At 41.8% G+C, this 19,725-nt stretch overlaps 11 protein-coding genes across 11 annotated transcripts; 6 read left to right on the plus strand and 5 right to left on the minus strand.

The window, feature by feature from the left end:
• Nucleotides 1–285: 285 nt before the first annotated feature.
• On the plus strand, nucleotides 286–829 carry SJAG_03845 (cell cycle transcriptional repressor Whi5; the record flags this gene model as incomplete). The annotated part of the gene is made up of 2 exons (XM_002174937.1): nucleotides 286–354; nucleotides 428–829. 2 exons carry the CDS (start codon nucleotides 286–288, stop codon nucleotides 827–829), a joined length of 471 nt encoding a protein of 156 aa, XP_002174973.1.
• A 214-nt stretch (nucleotides 830–1,043) lies between these two features.
• SJAG_03844 (histone deacetylase Clr3) lies at nucleotides 1,044–3,080 on the plus strand (the record flags this gene model as incomplete). The annotated part of the gene is made up of 1 exon (XM_002174936.1): nucleotides 1,044–3,080. The coding sequence occupies one exon, from the start codon at nucleotides 1,044–1,046 to the stop codon at nucleotides 3,078–3,080; it is 2,037 nt and encodes a 678-aa protein (XP_002174972.1).
• Nucleotides 3,081–3,394: 314 nt separating this feature from the next.
• On the plus strand, nucleotides 3,395–4,187 carry SJAG_03843 (hypothetical protein). Its single transcript, XM_002174935.2, has 3 exons — nucleotides 3,395–3,687; nucleotides 3,820–3,969; nucleotides 4,062–4,187. Exons 1-3 carry the CDS (start codon nucleotides 3,556–3,558, stop codon nucleotides 4,131–4,133), a joined length of 354 nt encoding a protein of 117 aa, XP_002174971.1. The 5' UTR covers nucleotides 3,395–3,555; the 3' UTR covers nucleotides 4,134–4,187.
• SJAG_03842 (TATA element modulatory factor) lies at nucleotides 3,524–6,000 on the minus strand. The gene has a single exon (XM_002174934.2). The coding sequence runs from the start codon at nucleotides 5,797–5,799 to the stop codon at nucleotides 4,339–4,341; it is 1,461 nt and encodes a 486-aa protein (XP_002174970.1). The 5' UTR covers nucleotides 5,800–6,000; the 3' UTR covers nucleotides 3,524–4,338.
• SJAG_03841 (Der1-like family protein) lies at nucleotides 5,934–7,064 on the minus strand. The gene is made up of 3 exons (XM_002174933.2): nucleotides 6,729–7,064; nucleotides 6,567–6,661; nucleotides 5,934–6,469 (listed from the first exon to the last, which is right to left on the minus strand). The coding sequence occupies exons 1-3, from the start codon at nucleotides 6,967–6,969 to the stop codon at nucleotides 6,098–6,100; spliced, it is 708 nt and encodes a 235-aa protein (XP_002174969.1). The 5' UTR covers nucleotides 6,970–7,064; the 3' UTR covers nucleotides 5,934–6,097.
• SJAG_03840 (hypothetical protein) lies at nucleotides 6,990–8,376 on the minus strand. Its single transcript, XM_002174932.2, has one exon. The coding sequence runs from the start codon at nucleotides 8,130–8,132 to the stop codon at nucleotides 7,269–7,271; it is 864 nt and encodes a 287-aa protein (XP_002174968.1). The 5' UTR covers nucleotides 8,133–8,376; the 3' UTR covers nucleotides 6,990–7,268.
• A 105-nt stretch (nucleotides 8,377–8,481) lies between these two features.
• Nucleotides 8,482–11,378, plus strand: SJAG_03839 (actin-like protein Arp5). Its single transcript, XM_002174931.2, has 2 exons — nucleotides 8,482–8,969; nucleotides 9,025–11,378. The coding sequence occupies exons 1-2, from the start codon at nucleotides 8,876–8,878 to the stop codon at nucleotides 11,094–11,096; spliced, it is 2,166 nt and encodes a 721-aa protein (XP_002174967.1). The 5' UTR covers nucleotides 8,482–8,875; the 3' UTR covers nucleotides 11,097–11,378.
• On the plus strand, nucleotides 11,357–15,954 carry SJAG_03838 (GRIP domain-containing protein). The gene has a single exon (XM_002174930.2). It carries the CDS (start codon nucleotides 11,503–11,505, stop codon nucleotides 12,307–12,309), a length of 807 nt encoding a protein of 268 aa, XP_002174966.1. The 5' UTR covers nucleotides 11,357–11,502; the 3' UTR covers nucleotides 12,310–15,954.
• SJAG_03837 (LEA domain-containing protein) lies at nucleotides 12,240–14,250 on the minus strand. The gene has a single exon (XM_002174929.2). The coding sequence runs from the start codon at nucleotides 14,118–14,120 to the stop codon at nucleotides 12,435–12,437; it is 1,686 nt and encodes a 561-aa protein (XP_002174965.1). The 5' UTR covers nucleotides 14,121–14,250; the 3' UTR covers nucleotides 12,240–12,434.
• On the minus strand, nucleotides 14,184–15,861 carry SJAG_03836 (ran GTPase binding protein Hba1). Its single transcript, XM_002174928.2, has one exon. It carries the CDS (start codon nucleotides 15,735–15,737, stop codon nucleotides 14,538–14,540), a length of 1,200 nt encoding a protein of 399 aa, XP_002174964.2. The 5' UTR covers nucleotides 15,738–15,861; the 3' UTR covers nucleotides 14,184–14,537.
• Nucleotides 15,955–16,062: 108 nt separating the features above from the next.
• Nucleotides 16,063–19,671, plus strand: SJAG_03835 (gamma tubulin complex Spc97/GCP2 subunit Alp4). Its single transcript, XM_002174927.2, has one exon. The coding sequence runs from the start codon at nucleotides 16,645–16,647 to the stop codon at nucleotides 18,937–18,939; it is 2,295 nt and encodes a 764-aa protein (XP_002174963.1). The 5' UTR covers nucleotides 16,063–16,644; the 3' UTR covers nucleotides 18,940–19,671.
• The last annotated feature ends 54 nt before the right edge of the window (nucleotides 19,672–19,725 follow it).

Consider the following 19,725-nt stretch of genomic DNA (forward strand, 5'->3'; position numbering starts at 1 on the left):
TGTCTTAATTAAAACGCGCGACGCGTTAAACCCATTGCATCATTTATGTATCACGCGTAGCATGTAAACCACTATATACGCCGCAGTTAAGTATTTAGACTTCTTCTCTTCCATCCACCTCTGTAAACTGTCCAGACGGCAACATTAACAACTTCAGTCTTTACTCTGTGCAATTGAATCGTTGACTCAAGTTTCCGCAGATTCCTGCTGAATAACTGACGGAACGTAATAAAACTTGTTTGTAGGAATTAAGCAGGGACACCGAAGATGCATTCTACTATCATAATGCATGAGAACAAGACTAAAACATCAAGTCTCCCTCTCACTTCAAATCAACAGCGAAATTTATTAGAGGTACGTTTAAGGAAACAAAGGAATTAAACGTTAAACGACTATTTGGAATACGAGACTAAGATACTGCGTTCAGATATCACGAAACCTGAAGGAACGGTTGCAATATGCTGCATTTAAAGTTGACAACGGCTGGGAAACGCGATCGCTTGATCAAGTGGAAGTTTTGGTCCAAATGAAACTGCAAAGCGTTCAAGCAGGAAACAGACTGAAGAGTATTTTGAAGCAGCCGAAAACCATTAGAGACTCAATTGCTGAGGGAGAGCCTCGTAGCGATACTGTTCTACACGTTCAGGTGAGAGGTGATGGAAATGCCAAACTCGACACTTTATCTCCAAACTTCCCAACGCTTTTACATCCACAGAAACATGTTTCTTTCAGCGAAACCGATGATACAGATATTGCGCGACTTTTGTTGGAAATGTGTGCATCCCCTGGACCCGAACCAGTTGCAATGCCTGATCAACCTGCGAATTAAAGTCGTCAAGTGAGTGGTACTCTCATGAAAAGATTAGCTGCACACTACGAAACAATTCTCATACGTAAGTTTTGGACGTTTTGCCTTTCGGAACGCGTTGGCATGCTCTTTCAACAATTGGCACATCACCTAATTAGGGTTTTCCCCAATAGCGCAAATTTACGGTAAACACCATACAACCAAAAAAATTGCCGGCGTTTCGACCAGAAAGGAAATGCTTAATGTACCACCGGAATCCGAGGCCGACCCTGTTGCAACCGTAAAGCCGTCGCAATTGATGCTGTCAAAGGAAGTACCTGCAGAAGTGGGACACTTGGATTCCATACAAGACAAAGATGTTGAGGAACAAAAGCCTGACGTTTTAAATATGAAATCTGGTCTATGTTACGACCCAAGGATGCGATTCCATGCGACATTGGATGAGGTGGAAGACCATCCTGAAGATCCGCGACGTATCCTGCAAGTGTTTGAGGCTATCAAGGAGGCAGGCTATGTGTCTGCCATTCCCACCGCTAGAGATGCATTTATACGGATTCCTTCCAGGGAAGCAACGCTGGAAGAAATTCTACGGGTTCACTCAAAGGATGTTTACGACATGGTTAAGAGTTCGGAAACCATGTCTCGTGAGGAATTAGTGAATCTAGAAAAAACAAATGACTCTCTTTATTTCAACAACCAAACGTTTTTCTGCGCCCGGCTGGCTTCCGGCTCCGCAGTGGAAACGTGCAATGCTGTTGTTAACGGGAAAGTAAAAAACGCATTCGCCATTATTCGACCGCCGGGTCATCATTCCGAGCCCAATAAATCAGGTGGGTTTTGTTTGTTCAATAATGTTGCAATCACTGCGCGATCAATGATGGCTCGGTATCCTGAGCAAGTGAAACGCGTGTTAATTCTTGACTGGGATGTTCATCACGGAAATGGGACGCAGATGGCGTTCTACGATGACCCAAACGTTCTGTATATTAGTCTACATCGTTACGAAAATGGGCGATTCTACCCAGGCACTACTTACGGTTCTGCAGAAAACTGCGGCGAGGGAGAAGGTTTAGGGAAAACAGTAAATATTCCATGGCCTTGTGCTGGAATGAGCGACGGCGATTATATTTACGCTTTCCAAAAAGTCGTTATGCCTATTGGTTATGAATTCAATCCTGATTTAGTTATCATCAGTGCTGGATTTGACGCTGCAGCAGGTGATCCACTCGGTCAGTGCTACCTCACGCCTGCCGCGTATGCACACATGACACAAATGTTGTTGGGTCTTGCCGAGGGGAAACTATTTGTTTCCATGGAAGGCGGTTATAGTTTGAGCTCCATTAGTACAGCTGGTCTTGCCGTTGCTCAAACGCTTCTTGGTATCCCGCCGGCTAAGCTCCACACCGTGTATGCAACGGCACCGGCTGTAAAGACGGTTGAGGAAGTGACTCGGATACAGTCTCGATACTGGAAATGCATGCGGCCTATTTTCCACACTCCTCCAACAGATTACACTCATGTCAATCCTTTACACGAGGTTGTCAGAGCATTTCAGGCAAAGAAGCTGTTTGACAACTGGCAGATGACCATCCTTCCCATATCTCGAGATGGTTTGTCCGAGAGTTACGCGAACCAAGCCTTATGTTCTAACGGTTTCTTCCATCGGAAAACACTCGTTCTCTTTGTCCATGATCCGCCAGATGTGTTGGGATCGTCACAAGGAAATAGCAATCTATTAAATCTTTCTCAGTCTGCTGTTGTTGACTATGCTGAGACATACATTGATTGGTGTTTGCAGCAGGATTTTGGACTTATTGACATTAACGTACCTGAACTACTAACTGATGCTGATGGAAGACCATACAGTTCTACGGAGGAGACAAAGCTGCTGTGCTTATACATTTGGGATAACTACATTGAGCTGTCTTCAGCGGAAAAAATCATCTTCATTGGCGAGGGCAGAGCTGTTCCGGGTTTGATTCATCTTGTGTCTTCGCGAAACGTATCGACACGAGTAAAATCTGTAATCACCTTTGTTGGAACTGACGCGCTGTGCGGTATTAAAACTATCTCAAACGAAGATGTACCAAGTTGGTATTATAAGCATTCATTGGTGCTTGTGAGTAATGGAAATGTTTGTTGGAAGAAGATGAAGAGGAAAAAGAAGCGTTATGGTCGTTTAGTGCGTACGGAACATGACCATAAAGGCGAATTAATGCAACAGCACTATGAGTCAATTGTCCAATACATGGAGAAAATTCTACGACAGTGAATGATATATAATTGAAATGTGTTTACCGCACTTTACATACGGAGCAATATGATGTTTTACGAAGTCTTGCATCCGGGTGTCGAGGAACTTTTATTTTTCTGAAAACGAAATATTGTATTGAATATTGATAATAAGGATCAAGAATGACTGCGGTGAATGTATATTATAGACCGTTACACTTGTAAGAAATTTGCGTTCAATACTCAATGCATTCGTATTATTGAGCAGTGTGCGAAAAAATGGTCACAGCCAGATTCGAACTTCGTGCATCCTTTTGAACTTTTACGATTCGTCCATGGGTGGATGAGGAGAAGCGAATGAGGGGAAAATTACTGCCTGACAGCAAAGGATCCTTGGTAAAGGTTACTACTACTACTACTACTACACGCCCACACACCGCTGCCTAAGAAAAAGCCGTTCTGACCCAAAGCCAACCAACACTTTCTCCTCGCTGTGAAAGGAACGTTTTTTCAAAATGTCTGATACACCTTCATCCAATCCTTCTGTTGGTCTCGAAAACCTTGGCAACAATTCCGCTGCTGCTGGACCATCTCAACAAGATGTAAAGCCATCGGCTGAACATATTAATCTCAAGGTCGTCGGTCAGGTATGAAAGATTTCTATTATGCAGGTTACAATGAATGGCACAAAATGGGCCTAAAGTTGGTCTACGGTTTGTGCGTTAATTCATCAAGTTGGAAACAGACTGTCAGAATTCATTTGCTAACAAACCGTAAAGGATAACAATGAGGTCTTCTTCAAAATTAAAAAAACAACAGAGTTCGGTAAACTCATGAAAATATATTGTGCTCGTCAAGGAAAGTCGATGTCCAGTCTGCGTTTCTTGGTTGACGGTGAACGCATTCGCCCCGATCAAACACCTGCCGAGGTATGTGAGCTTTTCCTGTGCCTGCGTCTGTGCTATTTCAGTACAAAACAGCACGTTAGCTTTGGTTATCCGTGTGCTAACTTCGCTTCAAGCTGGAAATGGAAGATGGCGATCAAATTGAAGCAGTTCTCGAACAGCTTGGCGGCGCTGCCTGTGTTGAATAGCGCACTATGCTTTTATAAATTAATGTATGCTTCAATACCGGAAACATTAGAACAAAATGATAAACAAAAGGGCGGGAATTAGTAGTAAGGTGTTACTAAGGAGAGTGATGACTCGAGAAGAAGAAGAAAAAAGAAGTGGAACACGGTGTTGTTCGCAGTATTCGAGTAATTGCCCCATTTATGCCTTAGCTGAAGATGAGTATTTTCATCTTCTAGCAAGCATATCAATTTGACTTTTAAACAGCTCACGCATTTCCTTCATGTCCATTTGCAGGTCCATGATCTGTTCCGTTTTTTGCTGTAAAGCAACACGATTTGTCTTAAGTTCCTGTTCAAGCTCAGTACACTTGGCCTGCAGCTCCTCAAGTTCACTGCTGTTGACGGTTGAGGTCTCGTTCGTAACCATAAGGTCAACAATTTCCTGACGAGCCTGGTCTCGTTGTTGAACAACTTGTGCGATTTGTTGTTTGGAGTTCTGGAGCTCCGTCTCGAGCTGATGCACAGTTGAGGCAAGTCGTTCTAAGATACCGATGTTTGGTCCTTCTGTGTACTCGCTGGATGATGTGCGCAAAGGCATGCCAGAGAAAGAAGAGGGTAACCGGGCAGACAAAGGTGTCCCATCTTTCGCGAGCATAGGTGTGGCAGGATGGCTTGAAACGGAAACTCGATGGTGGTCATTGAGGGCTTTGGATACGGAGGGGACGCGAGGAACAGGCTCGGAAAACTGTGGGGATAATATTTCTTGTTTGGGACTGGAAAGCGTATCGAGGAATGCTTCAATATTCTGCTGAGCGGTAAAGGTGGGTGAGAATGCTTGTTCTTTATCCTCGCCAATATCAACAGCGTCAATTTGCTCATTTTCTGGTATAACAAGGTGGGTCACAGAAGAAGTTCGACTGACGCTTTCTTTTGCAAGTTTCAATTGACTAAGCTCAAGCTCTAAAGACTGTAACCGTTTTCCATTTTCCTCTTTCAAATCTGCAAGCTGACTTTCCAGCTCGGATATCTGCTGACACGAACTCTTACAATTCTCGTTAGCAACCTTCAACTCGTACTTTGCTTTTTCTAACTCCCGTTCACGGTCATCGAGTTTCTTGGAAATAATGGTTGCCTCTCTTTTTGTGTGTTCGTTTTCTTCCTGAAGCTTCTGAATCATTACAGTTTTCTGTTCAATTTCACGAGTCCATTCGTATCGCGCTAACACGTTTTCCGTGGTCAAAGTCTCGACCTTTCGTGTTAATTTCGCAATTGTGATATTGTCCACAGTAAGATCTTCTGTTTTCGTGATAAATTCTTCAATTCTCTTTTCTAATTCTTTATTCTTTTGCAATAAATGCGAGTTTTCGGTTCGTAGAGATGTTAATTCGTTTTCTAAAGAGGTAATTTTGGAATCGTCAACTGCTTTTCCTGGCACGTTTGAGACTTGAGACTCGAGTTTCTTAATTGTACTACGTAAACTTTTAATTGTATTGTTCAATTTCAGTTCTTTTGTAGACCATTCTTCACCTTCCTTCATCAATTGTGCGATTTTTACATCCTTAGGATCCTTTTTCTCAGTGGAATTTGCAACGGGCTGAGTCTGTCCAGCGTCGAGAACACGGTCAATGCTTGTCTCCACATTGGACATTGCTTGTTTTAAGAAACCACTCCATTTCGAGTTGCTCATAATTGCTGAAGAGAAGGCGCTCTGCACGTTCGCGCTGGTTTAAGCGTGTGAAGCCTTTATGCCGTATACTAGGTCCACTGGCTAGGATAGCGTATAAGGTTTACGATTTGCATTAAGCGAGTCGCTTAACCAACCTTAATTTAACCTTGAGTTTGTAGCGCAAAACATGTTCAGAAAAGCCAGAGATAGGTCTAAATTGGTTGATGAGAACCTTTTCATTCATGAAATTATCATTTTTAGAGAAAAGAAAAAGAGATGGTGTGTCCGTGATTCATTAAAGAGACGATGAATGCCTCCGTCAATTGCCAAGCTTGCGTCCACGACCCTGAAAGCGATTTTGTGTAAACGAAGGAGGAGACTGGGTAGTACTTCCTGAAGTGGAAGGACGCGCTGGGTTGCTGTAACGAAAGGGTTGAGGAGCATACATTCGTTCGAGGGGTTTTGATGCATAAACAGCGGCAATTCCGTAAAGATCAATGAGTAAGCCACTGGGACCCCTACTAAGGAAGGAAAAGAGTAACATTACGTATGGCAAATAGCGGGATTGCATCTGGATTCCAAATAACAATTGTACAATCCGGTCAGGGAAAACTAAACTCCAGCGATAAGTAATTGCAAGCAATAGAGCATTACACATGTAGAAACCGTTAGAGAAAATAGAAGCGCAGAGCTGAAACGATTCGGTTAGTATTATCCTTTTTTGAACCAGTAATGAATTCCAAGAACTTGGAGAATGAAGATACCCTCAAGTCCTAGTGACAACTTACACATATGGCTGCACAGAGGTGCACGAGATAAATCAAGTAAGCCTTGCTTTTTCCTGCGAACAGTACATTCTCTAGAGAGGAACTGTATTGATAAACTACGGGACAGCATTAGTATGATCACAACATTAGATTCAAACCCATCGAACTTGTTTAATTACATACATGCAAAAACCGTCATTAAAAAGGGGAAACCCGTTCCAGCATAGAGAAACGTCGTGAATATTCGCCAAACTTGTATTTGCTTGTAAACAAGTTTCGGCTCAAAATACAATAACCCAGCAGATAGTTGCTCACATAGAATGAGTATGGTGACGCCCGTCATGCATAGCACCGTGTAACGGGTCACCGGTGGGATCTTCCTTAGGGCTTCATTCAGTTTTGTAAAGAAACTGTCGCTTGCCATGGTTGGAAGAGGTAGGTAGTGACAAGAATAGACAAACCTTAGTAAATGGAATTTCCGGGTACACACTTCGAAATCGTAATGAGTTTATAATCTCGATGATGTTCTGTCGTTGTATTATGGATGACCAAAGAACTGTAACTATACTTTCAACGGTTTGAACAAATTCATTATGGAATAAACGTATGTAACGAACAAAATTAATTCATTAATGCCAGTTTGGTAATTTATTCACAAACAAATAGCAGATGTAAGTGGCTTCGTGAATAGAAACAAAAATTTATCTATAGAAATTCACCAATTCAGCGTCGCCCCCGAGTTTCTCTGGAGATAATTTCTTCAATGGCGCTAGGAGGTCGTCTTTTGTCGGGTGCATGTTCAGCTGAACCAGAGGGATGTTTCCGTTTACCCATTGAAGAGAATACATTTTTGCGTTTTGAGGCCGTTGGTTTTGTCGTAGGCGCTGACATGGAAATGTTTATTCCTTTTATGGCCTCCGCATTCTTAGTTGCGGCCGAATTAGCTTCGGGCTGTAATTTCGAGACAACTTTTAATTGAATAGGCTCTGATTGTTTACGTTCGAGAATTCGAGGAACATCTGTTTTATTTAGTTCTGTTTGACGATGGGCTCTTTCAATTTGTTCTTTAAGCAACCGTTGTCTCTGCTCTTCATCTGATCTGTCTTGAAGTTCCTTACGTCTCAGCGCATCAGCTCTTTTCAAAGCTTCGGGATTCTTATCGATATATGCAATAAAGAACCCCTTTTCCGTTTCCTCAACACGGCAAATACCCTCACGGCCCAGATATTTGCAAAATTCGGATAAAGTATGCCAACGGGTAGCGTTCATGTGAATATGATTTTTGTCGCGGATGTACTCTTGATAGAATTGATTAAAATGAATCTTTTTTTCTCCGTGAGATGTCCGTAAAAGAGTGATAAAATCATGCAAAAACTGACTTGAATAGTTTTGAATATATTTTGTTGGATTTTCACCGATAAGGTTCATTTGCCGAACATGGCTTTCACTTTGGGTATGACATTTAAATCCATTTTCATCTCGCATTTGCTTCTGACATGCAGAACAATACCAGCGTAATCGCTGAAGTCCCTTACTTTTTAAAGCATTGGAAATAGCTTTTGGTGTCCCTGCTTCGGCGCGTCCCATTGTGAACAACAAAGTAAAAGTTAAGAAAATGAAAGTGAATCACTAAAGGTAAGCCTTTATGAACAATCAACGGAAATCACAGAGCCTCAAAATCAATTTATGTTTAAATATTTCACACAAAGAGAATCAACTTTGCAACTCGACAAATATCAGTTAATTGAGCACAAAATATTTCTCTCGTAGTAGGATTTCAGCTGGATTTAACACTCTAGAAATCGTTGCCACTAAAAACAATAATCGCCAAAACTATTAACTAGTAAGAATGTATTAAGTTGTCGGTTACCTCGTGCACGCATTGAAGCTTTATGTATTCCGAGGCTCAAGCGTGGCTATACCGAAGGGTCACCACCAAATGGACGCCCACACAATAATCGAAACAGAGTATATGGAATATGGTAAAAAGCGAAACAAAAGCAGGAGTTGCCCTTGCAAGTCATCATAGAATTTAATAAAACAGCACGGCAATGAACTATAACCGTTTTTTTCATGAAAACTTATTTCAGTAAGTTCTTCTCGTTGAGATTCATTTGTTTCACTCCACCACGTGCAGTGTGGTAGAGTCTTTTAAAACACGAAAACAATTCGAAATACTAGCTTCGGATAAAACTTTGGCTACAATTTCCTACTAGTATATCACCTCTTGTCGGGCTTCCATATTGACTTCTTAAAATTGCAGTAACTTGTGTGCTTGGGGTGATCTTTTTCCCTTTAGAAATTTTGTCTAGAATACACAGCACATCTCAATGTCCGTTTTTCCAGTCCGGGAATTAACTTTCCCTGGACCTTTAGAGATTCAAAAGCCACCAGCTAGTAATCTCCCTTTAGTTATCGACAACGGTAGGGTTTCTGTACTAAAAAATACATATTTAAAACGCTAACGATTTGGTTTTAGGTTCTTGTCAATTACGTGCAGGGTGGGGCGGCGAACAAGAGCCTAGGTTAGTATTTGACAACCTTGTCTCCCGGTATCGTGACAGAAAACTTTCTCGTACTTCCACTCTTGTTGGTTACGATACACTTATTGAGCCTGGTGCTCGTTCAATCGCAAAGTCACCCTTTGAAAATGGTTTAATCAACAATTGGGACGTTTTTGAGATGGTCATGGATTACACGCTTCTCAAACTTGGTGTTAAGAGTCTTGATCATCCAGTATGTATGACTGAGCCATTACTGAATCCCAGGTACAATAGGTTGACAATGACTGAGTTAATGTTTGAACTGTATAATGCACCTAGTGTTTCATATGGTATTGACAGTATGTTCTCTGCATATCATAATCTTGGGGATAATGCAAGCGGGATTGTCTTGGACTTCGGTAACTCAGCAAGTAGTGTCATCCCTTTCATAAATGGTCATGGAGTTTTATCTAAAGCAAAACGCATATCTTGGGGTGGTTCACAAGCGGCCTCATACTTATTAAATTTGTTTCAGCTAAAATATCCATCATTTCCCTTAAAAATGGTTCCAAGTCAAGCTCAGCTCCTATTTCACGATCATTGTCGGGTCTCACCTGAGTTCATTTCAGAAATAAAGGTTGCTCTCAATCGTGACTATCTTGACAAAAACGATATAATCGTTCAATTCCCGTATCAAGAGGCACTAGCTCATGAGCGGAGTGAACAAGAGTTAGCTCGTATCGCTGAACGCAAGCGTGAGAGTGGTCGTCGTCTCCAAGCACAAGCTGCTGAGAAGAGAAGAGAAAAGCAAGCAGAGCGTGAGCGTGAATTGGAGTCCGCGCTTGAATTGCAAAAAGAAAGTTTGACTCTTCCTCAGCGTGCGTATCAAAAAGCACTTGAAAAGGCTGGGTTCGCAGATGATTCCGAGCTTGCTTCCCATATCCGAACATTGCAAACGAGAATACGTAAATCACAGCATAGCCAAACACACGAGGACACAGATGCCGCCTCGGAAACAACCGAAGTTGATTCAATCAACGAGAATTCATTTCCTCTTTTAAGCATTCCCGATGATCAATTAAGTGAAAACGAATTGCGACAGAAGCGTCACCAACGACTTATGAAAGCGAATTATGATGCACGGATTCGCGCCAAGGCAGAGAAGGCTAAGGAGCTGGCGGCTGAACAACAGCGATTAGAGGAAGATAGAAGGCTCCGAGAAGAAGAGTTTCCTATATGGGTCACTCAAAAACGTGAACAGTATTCCAAACTGCTCTACAAATTATCTGAGAATAAGCGCTTACGTAAAGAATTGAATGATCGCAAGTCGCATGCTTCCCAAATGCGGATGAAAAACCTAGCCAACTTAGTCAGTGAACGTCCGACTCATAAACGCCGCCGTCGGACTAACCAAGAAGATAACTTTGGTGCCAATGACGAAGATTGGAGTGCATACCGCGATGTTATGACTGCTGACCAACTTGACAGCGAAATTGAACGGCTTATGGAAGAAATATACGCTCTTGAAAAACAGCTTTTAGAGTATGACACTGAGTTTACTGACGAACAGACTTACGATGTTGTACATGACCCTAAAAAAACTCTTATATATGCATACACACATGGTAATACGGATTACGACTCATCAAACGTGGCCCAAAACTATCAGCTTCATCTTAATGTTGAACGTATCCGTGTACCTGAAATTGTTTTCCGTCCATCCATAGCGGGTTTGGATCAAGCTGGTGTGATTGAAATCATTCGTACCATGCTTCAAGATACTGAATTGAATGTTGACAACAAACTCATGAGTAACATTTTGCTCACTGGTGGTATGTCTTTACTTCCGGGTTTTGTTGAGCGTATAAAAAACGAATTAAAAGCGATCCTTCCTACAGGAACTGCATTAAATGTGAAACGGGCTCAAGATCCTTCGCTCGATGCTTGGAAAGGTGCTTCATCTTGGAGCGTGACTGAGAAATTCAAGCAAAGTTGTATAACGAGAGAGGAATTTACAGAAAAAGGTATGGATTACATAAAGGAGCATGCTCTCGGTAATCCTGTCTAAAAACTGGTTGCTGTACGTAACAACCGTCTCTTGGACACGATTTTCCATCTAGCCAATTCAGCTGGGCGATGATATCTCGTTTAATGAAAAGTAAAATGATTGAATATGGCTAAAGTCTGAATTTTCATATTATTGCTATTAGAAGAACAAAATGTTACCATTGTGTATTAAATTTACAGACAGAAAATTAGGTCATTATTCTTTTTCTTTAAATTTACAGTTATTGGTAAAGTAGGTATTTTTAATATTTAAATACCCAAATTCTCTGGTCTTCTTTAAACAATTTTCGTTATAGTGCATACTGAGCGTGCATACTGAGCGTAGACTTCAGGCTTTCCTGGATAAGCAGTGTTCGTTTTCGCTGCTCTGAAATTTGAGTAGTTAGCGAGAACCATATACAAACTGTATGACTACAGACGTAAAAGAAAAAGAAGCAAGTTCAAGCGGCTTTGCTTCGCCTGTAACTATTAGTTCTGAGGTTTCAACAGATAATACCGAGTCTGTTACTAAAGCTCGATCAAAACGAAATAAGTCGAGAAGAAAGAAGAACAAGAAAAAGGAAGATGTTCAAAAAACTCAATTGAATGAACCTTGCGACACTGCAGAAGAATTCGATAGCACTGAACAAACAAAGGGTATTGAAAAACTTAAGCGCCAGGCCTCTACTTTATCAAGTATAGTTCGTGATATTCGATTACAACGGACGGAAGCATACGAACAACTAGAGGAGCTTAAGGGAAAATATGCTGCTTTAGAAACAAGAGTTGAGAGTTTAATTAGCGAAAAAGAACATGCCAATGATGAACTCCAAAAACTGAGGGAAGAGAACGCTTCGCTTCGAGAAATGTTGGCAGATGTCGGCAATGAACTGGTAGCTGCTCGTGATATAATTAAAGAGCAAGAGGCTCATAATCAGCTTAAGTCAAATGACGAAGATAAAACAGGGTCCTACCAAATCTCCGAAATTATTGACCAAGAGCAAATGACCCCGGTTCCAGTTTCGCAAATTGACTTCCGTTCTCACTACCTTAGTCACAAGAAATCTCAGAGTAGACAGATCGAAGAGGATGTTATTGACCGTGAATATCTTCGCAATATTCTGTTACAATACTTTGAAAATAGGGAACGAAGAGAGCAAATCTTACCTATTGTTTCTGTCGCGCTTGGATTTGACGAAATTCAACAGCAATTATTTACGGATTATATAAACTAAACTATGGAGCAGTGTTGACACTGTAATCATCACATTCACGACTTCATCACTCTATTCATAAAAAACTAAATTAGACATATCTATGTTCCATGGTACGGTTAAACATCTTTCTTCCTGACTTGTGTTTACTTGACCGTGGTTGTAGCAGTGATGACTACAACGGGAACTTTGGACGAAATAACTTTACTGTTTCTCTTTCCATTGTGATGAGAGCCGGTCAAAAGTCCGAACATCTTTGACATTAGCCCTTTGAGCTTGCCAAACATAGCAAAATGAGGCTCAGCGTGATGGAACGAGTACACATAATCGTTTCTACTAAGACGTCTGATAGCCTCGTCACGGTCAAATGGTTCGTGCACCTTTTCGCCGTATTCTTTCAATGCCGACTTCAGGTCATCGTCTGACCATTTGCTGTAACCTACAGCAACATGTCGGATTGCTTTGCTTGCTTCGTTGAAGATGTTATCACCCTTTTCAACCAAAGCACCATATATGTTGCGAGCGTTTTGAACCAGATGTTCCCTGTCTTGAGAGGGATGCAGCTTACCAGTGTAATGGCTCTTGTACTTCTTAATCCATGCGCTCAAATCATTTGAGCTCACCTTGTCGAAATCGATGTTCCATGATGATAACGGTAACTTGTAGAGATTACGGCGAACCAGTGCAATTAATTCATCCTTAGTCGATGGTTGCGGTACCGGGATTCCACGAGCATCCAAGAAGGATTTTAACTTTGAGTCTTGCCATTTTCCGATTACAGTTTCGTCGGCAAAATGCTTAACGCCAGATTTCGCATTTTCAACCATATCACCGGCTTTTTCCTTCGCCTGGCTAGTCGCTGATCTCATCTTATCGGCGACTTTTTTACCAGCATGTTCAGCGTTCTTTGAAGTTTTGTATTCCAGACGCCGGATGCGAGCAAGCAAACGATCCTTTTCAGTAAGCTGAATAGTTGGCACCCCATGCATATCCAAAAATTTCTTCAAGCGTGAGTATGACCAAAATCGTGATAGAAAATGATTAAATCCACTCATTTCCTTCTCCACAAAAGCTTTTGTCGAATGCACATCTTCCTCCACTTCTTCGCGAGCAGCAGCGAAGGAGTCCTTTAGAGTTTGGCCAGGATGCGTCAAGCCGTGCTTTACTTTCTTAACAAGAGACTCACGGGGCACCTCCTTTTTACCGATGTGAACCTTGTGCTCGTCAAGCCAGTTTTTTAAATCGGAGTCTGTCCAGGACTCAAAAACCCAGTCCTCAGCATCACCAAATTTTCCAGATGCTTTCTTATAAACGTCGTGGGCTTTTTCACGCAATGCCGACGGGCTAAGTGCATCTAGTTTAGATGTTTCCTTCTTTGAAAGAGCACCATGACGCTCAAGGAACTTCTTCAACTGGGAATCGTTCCAGGAGTCAAAGATAGATTCCTTTCCTTCTTTGGTTTTGTCCGAGGCATAGTCTTTTACTCGGTTTGCAGCAGACTTAGTGTCATCTACAGCTTTGTTAACTTGCTTCTCGGCCTTGTGCAACCCTTTCTTTCCATGATAAACGGCGGATGCTTCCTTCATGTTAAGGTAATCCTTCAATTCCGAAGTCGACCATTCCTCATAATTGGGCTTCATTGCCTCCATGTATTCGCCCACTAAATGGCGAAGATCCTTCGCCGATGATTCAGGCTTGTACGGAACGGCATGAGTGTCGAGCCAGTTTTTCATTGTCGAGACATCCCAACGCTTATAATGACGGTCATCAACGAAGACATAATAAAGTATGCCGATCGCGGCGACTATAAATGTGAAAACAGCGATTCTCATTTTGCGCTGATTTCTAACCAATTGACTTCAAATAATCTTAACAACTAAATTCAACTGAATGTCAAACCAACTGAACGATCAGAAATGGTGTTAGAGCCGGAAGTAATGCCGGAATTATTGTTATATGTCGAAGAATAGTTATGACGAAATGCGTACGTTGCAAACGTTAGCATGAGCACATGAAGCCAAAAGTACAGAATGTGTCAAGAGCTTGTAAAGCATAAACACATAGAAATGATGATATACAAAAGTATGATCCGCCACTCGAATAAGACGCTCGACGTATCGGAGACAGATTGGTATGACGAGAAAGGAAACTGTTTGCCAAAAGTAAAGATTTGTTTTGCTGTAACACAGATGTACGTTAGCGTTAACGGAAAGTGAATAGGCCACCACATAGTCAGGAAAACATGTTGCTCACTCCTGTTTACTCTGGGGGATAGCCTTGAGGATATTTTCGCGAAGCTCAGTTGCGGCGGCTGGATCCTTAACCCTCACTGCGTATAATACAGAGTGGTTGTTTTCGATGAGAAACAGACGTACAAAATTTGTAGCTGCACCGCTCGACGCGGCGTCAATTTTAACACTTTGCTCAGACATCCCATAAAACAAAGGAGCATTCAAGATAACACGGTGGACAGCATCTGCACGCATAATTAGACGGCCAGCGGTGCTTGTACTCTCTTTGCCGGGGATATTAACTTTTAACAAACCTCTTCCCCGTTCTTTCCAAGCCTTCGACTCCGGGTCTAAGACATAAAGACGAGCACGCACGGAGAAAAGTGTTTCTTCATGTTCTTCGCCCGTGACTAATTCTTCCTCTGTAAGAGGTTTTGCGACAGTAGCGGTAGCGGTAACCGACTCAGACTTTGTATCGCTAATCTCATTCTTTTCATCTGAATTGGAGGAAGGCGATGGTTTTTCAGAAGTGCTCAAGAGGTCTTCAAATTTTCCAGGAGTCTTGGTATCGTCTTCCGTTGGTTCCTTTTTGTTGTCTTCAGAAGACGCTTTTTCATTTTCAAGGTACTTTTTTCCAAATGTAGACTTCATTTTTCCCAAGGTGCCAAAGGTACTTCCAAATCCCGCAGTAGAAGTCTTCACAGATGCAAAAGGTGATTGTTGGTCAGAAGTGACACCTGCAAAAGGTGAGCTTGTAGAAGAAAACATTGAGAAACCAGAGCTTTTGAATGGTGTCTTAACGGGTTTTGTGGATTTCTCAGATGAGTCGGAATCAGTTTTCTTGTCACCCTCATTGTTTTTGTCCGTAACTGGCAATTTCGTTACCGAATCACCACTTGTCTTTTTTTCCGTCTGTTTGTTCAAATCGGTGGATTCTTTTGTCTGTTTTTCATCGGATTCGTTCGTTTTCTCGGTTGATTCTTTCTCCGTTTTCTTCACTGAAGGTTGGACAATAGCATTTTGTTCCGTAAGCTCATTAGCATTTTCACCTTGTTGGTCAGAAACAGAATTTTCCTTCGATTTTTTTATCGAAGACGCGTCATCACCAGTACCTGAAAATTTACGCTTTCGTTTGCAAGATTCATTATTTGGTACCTCGGTTTGTTTACTCGTAGGCAACGAGTCTTCCTTTTTTTCCAGCTGAGTACTATCTGACATTGTACTCTGTAAAACAGGACACCACCTTTAGTTTTTTTAATGCAATTATCAAACAAAAATTGCTATGCAAGTTTTGCGTTGACGTCTAAGGTTAGGTCAGATCTTTCGCATACCCGAAATAAACTTTGTTGTCTTGACGACCAAACGCGACGCGTTAAATTAAACGTTAATTCATATCAAGTAAATTTGGATAATAGAGAATATTTATTAAATCGTACTTGGCTTCAGTTAATTAATTGATAGAGCATTTGTATGTTCATTGTTTGTTTATTTGGTTTTTTTTTTTTTTTTTTTTTTTTTTCTAAATACACTTTGTTATGATAAAGCAGTGACTAGAATCTGTAATGGATTACTTATTTAGCAATAAAGCTTTGTCAGAGTTACTTTCTAGCACTGATGTACGTTTGTTCATTCTCTTAGACAGAAAAAAATACCAAAATTTATATATTATAGTGCTTTCGTTTTTCCTTTTTGTTTTTGTTAATATGTTACAACAAGTTCTTTTTCTTGAACATAACGCTGGTTTAAATTAACACGTTTATTAAGTAGACACAATAAGAAGAAAGCTTAATTACAATTTATCACTTTAGCGTTGGTCAAGCAATCTTGCAGGGAAACCTAACAGCATAGGGAAAAAAGCAAACCAGGCGGTATTTATCTTGTTATCATATATTGTTCACATAACAAGCAAGACCTTACGTTGAGGCTTGTTAATACACGCTTACAATTCCCTTTTATCCGGTAAAAGTTTAAATTGATGAGTTCTTAACCATCTCGTTTTTGACAATTTCGAGTCTGAAACAATCCGTTTAAAGAGATATTCTTTTATTTGCGAAATCGATTCAGCTATAGCAGGATTGTTTATACATCATCTTCGACTTGTTGTAGGTAGTTTCTTGAAAACGCCATGGACGAAACAAATGTTGCGGAAAACGAAAGCAATAGGAGTCCCTGGTCCCTAAAACTCTCCTCCAGCATATCAACTCCATTGGCCCCATGCGTTCAGTGTTGTCAATTCGATGGCATACTACTACAAGAGCCTGTTTCAGCAATGGACTTTCGTACCCAAGAAAAAGTTTTGATTTCGGATGTCCTAAATGCATTGATGGGAATGCAGGGAACTTACGTACGATTGCAAAATGCACAACGTAACATGGATGGCTCCGTATCAGATCAAAAAGTCTTCAAGCTTGTCCCAGGCTTCCATCCAAGTTTGGCTGATATTGCTAGCGAAATAGTGCTCATGGGAAATCACCTTATAGCCATCCAGGCGTTTGTCAACGAGTATTCTGCGTTTGAGTACGGACGTGTGAACAACGCCTTGTGCGCTGCCATTCGGAATCTTTGTCGTGAATATTTGCTACTAGTTACTCAGTGCGAAAGGCAAAGCAGCGTTGACACAGGATTTTCACTTCAGACGTTACGTCTTTATACCCTTCCCACCGCTCAATCTCTTTCGCATTTGTACTCCCTTACATGTGACCTAATATTAGAAACCAAGCTTGCACAAAAAAGAAACACCGAACTGGATCTCAGTAACATTGACAATATTCTTGAACGACTTAACGAGGGAAACGGAATTACTGACGTTTTCAACAATCCACCCGGCAAACGATCTATATGCAAGGGTGGTCGCGTTTTGCGATTCCTATCACAACGAATTGAGCAGTATGCGGGGGACCCAGGAATCCGCGAGTTGCTTACTTTTATTTTCCACGAATCTTCAAAACCATACACAGAGATGCTCAATTACTGGATCCATCGGGGTGTCATTGAAGATCCATATGAAGAATTTATGATTAAGGCACATCGTGGCATCACAGCAATTAATATTGATGACGATTATACTGACGAGCTATGGGAAAAGCGGTACACCATCCAAGACGAGCTCGTCCCGTTACAATTAGAACCGTTGAAAGACAAAGTCCTGTTGGCGGGAAAGTACCTAAATGTAGTTCGCGAATGCTACAGTAGCATGGACAAGCCGTGGAACGCAGATAATATCAGTGAAAGCTTGTGGCCAACTACGTTTGATAATGATGTTTTCATGGATGCATTTCTGAAAGCTTATGGTTACGCCAATGAGTCATTGCTGCAGGTCCTGAAATCTACACAGTCGCTGTACGCTCACTTGTATTCATTAAAACATTATTTCTTTCTCGATAAATCTGATTTCTTTACCAGTTTTCTGGACATTGCAGGTCACGAATTGCGAAAGAATGCCTCTCAAATTTCCGTTTCACGACTCCAATCACAACTTGAACTGTCACTTAGACAGCCAGGCACTTTAACGCTGCTTGATCCGAACAAGGAATACGTTGGCGTTGAGATTAACCAAACTTCCCTTCTGGACTGGCTGCTACAGATTGTTAGCATCAACGGTCTCGAAGAAACAAATCTTGCACGCGAGCCGGTCCTTTGGCTTGAAGACAACAGCATTCAGCATGCAGAAGTAGGCGACATCGACAAGTCAGGCTCGAGAAGGGACGGATCGCGCCCACCGGCTTCAAAAGAAATCGATGGATTCCATGCAATGCAGTTGACATATCGTGTCCCCTTTCCACTCTCTTTAATTTTGTCCCGAAAAGCGACTATCCGCTACCAACTGTTGTTTCGATTTCTGCTCATGCTTCGGCACAATGAGATGCAACTTGAGTCTACATGGATTCACTTCACCAAGCAGGCCATTTGGAACCAGATTTCGTCTTCACGCCGTGTGGAAGTTTGGAAAAAACATATATTTCAATTACGCGTTCGCATGCTGTTTCTTGTTCGTCAACTTACTTACTACTGCACTGCGGAAGTCATTGAGCCAAATTGGACCAAGTTCATGGAAGGCCTTGAAAAGGCTCGAACAGTGGATGTCTTGATGCAAAAGCATGTTGACTTCTTGGATACCTGTCTCAAGGAATGCATGTTAACAAACTCAAAAATGCTTAAGGTTCTGTCCAAGCTGCTGACGACCTGTACAATGTTTGCTTCGTACACCTCAACGTTTACGCGGTCGCTCACGCTGATCCAAAAAGGCATTGCCGACACCGGTTCCCTTGATGAAGCACGCATGGCCAAAATGGAAGACGTGCTTCGATGCTATGATGAAAACTACTCCCACAACTTGAAGGTGTTCCTCGATGCATGCAGCTACTTTGCTAGCATTGAAACAGCAGCACTGCTAAGCTTGGTGATGCGTCTGACTACCTAGGCAAGCTTTGCCGGACAATCACTATTGGGAGTAACCCGTTCTACAACCCTGTCTTTCACTCGGCACTTTCTACAAGCGACTCAACGATGTCATTCTTGTGTCCCCATGGATAAATAATGTCACCGTTAAAATCCGACATGCGAAACATGAACATCGCACCTTAGAAAACGCCTTTTCTTCATCGAAACCATCCCTCCATCCCTGCTTTTCACAGCGATCCATCCTACCACGCAACCCGAAACCCTTTCAACAGCGCATTCTATTTGCAATGTTCCATCGTCCCATCTAGTATGACTTCTACATAACGTTCTCAGCAACACAATTCGCCTCACTGCTCTTTGTTCATACGTACTTCGCTAATCCACAAACTTTGTTCGGCATCTCGCTTCTTCACAACCTTGTCTCCATCTGCTGACCGTTTCCTCCAAAAGATAAAAACCTATTGGAGATCAACCATATGATCGGCGCAACTATAATGTCAGCAGCTCGACCTATTGCGACAGCGCTATCCAACGACCGTTTCCTGGTCTCGTCAAAGATTAGCTGAAACCAATCCTGGCGTGCTTATTTACAAAATATCCCTGTTCGCAAAATTGCGGCCTCGCTTACCGCGAACCTTGCTTCTATTGTTCAATAACGGGTCCGCCCAGCGTAACGCAATATTACCAAATGCTTCGGCACTCGCGGTTGCAATTGGCAATCCCGTACTGCTACAACTTATCTGTGCATATTACGAGGAGTACCAATAACACAGCCGCTCCATCAGCTCCTCGGGGGCTGACAAAC

This window comes from Schizosaccharomyces japonicus (genome assembly GCF_000149845.2).
Source record: "Schizosaccharomyces japonicus yFS275 unplaced genomic scaffold supercont5.2, whole genome shotgun sequence".
NCBI classification, from domain to species: Eukaryota; Fungi; Ascomycota; class Schizosaccharomycetes; order Schizosaccharomycetales; family Schizosaccharomycetaceae; genus Schizosaccharomyces; species Schizosaccharomyces japonicus.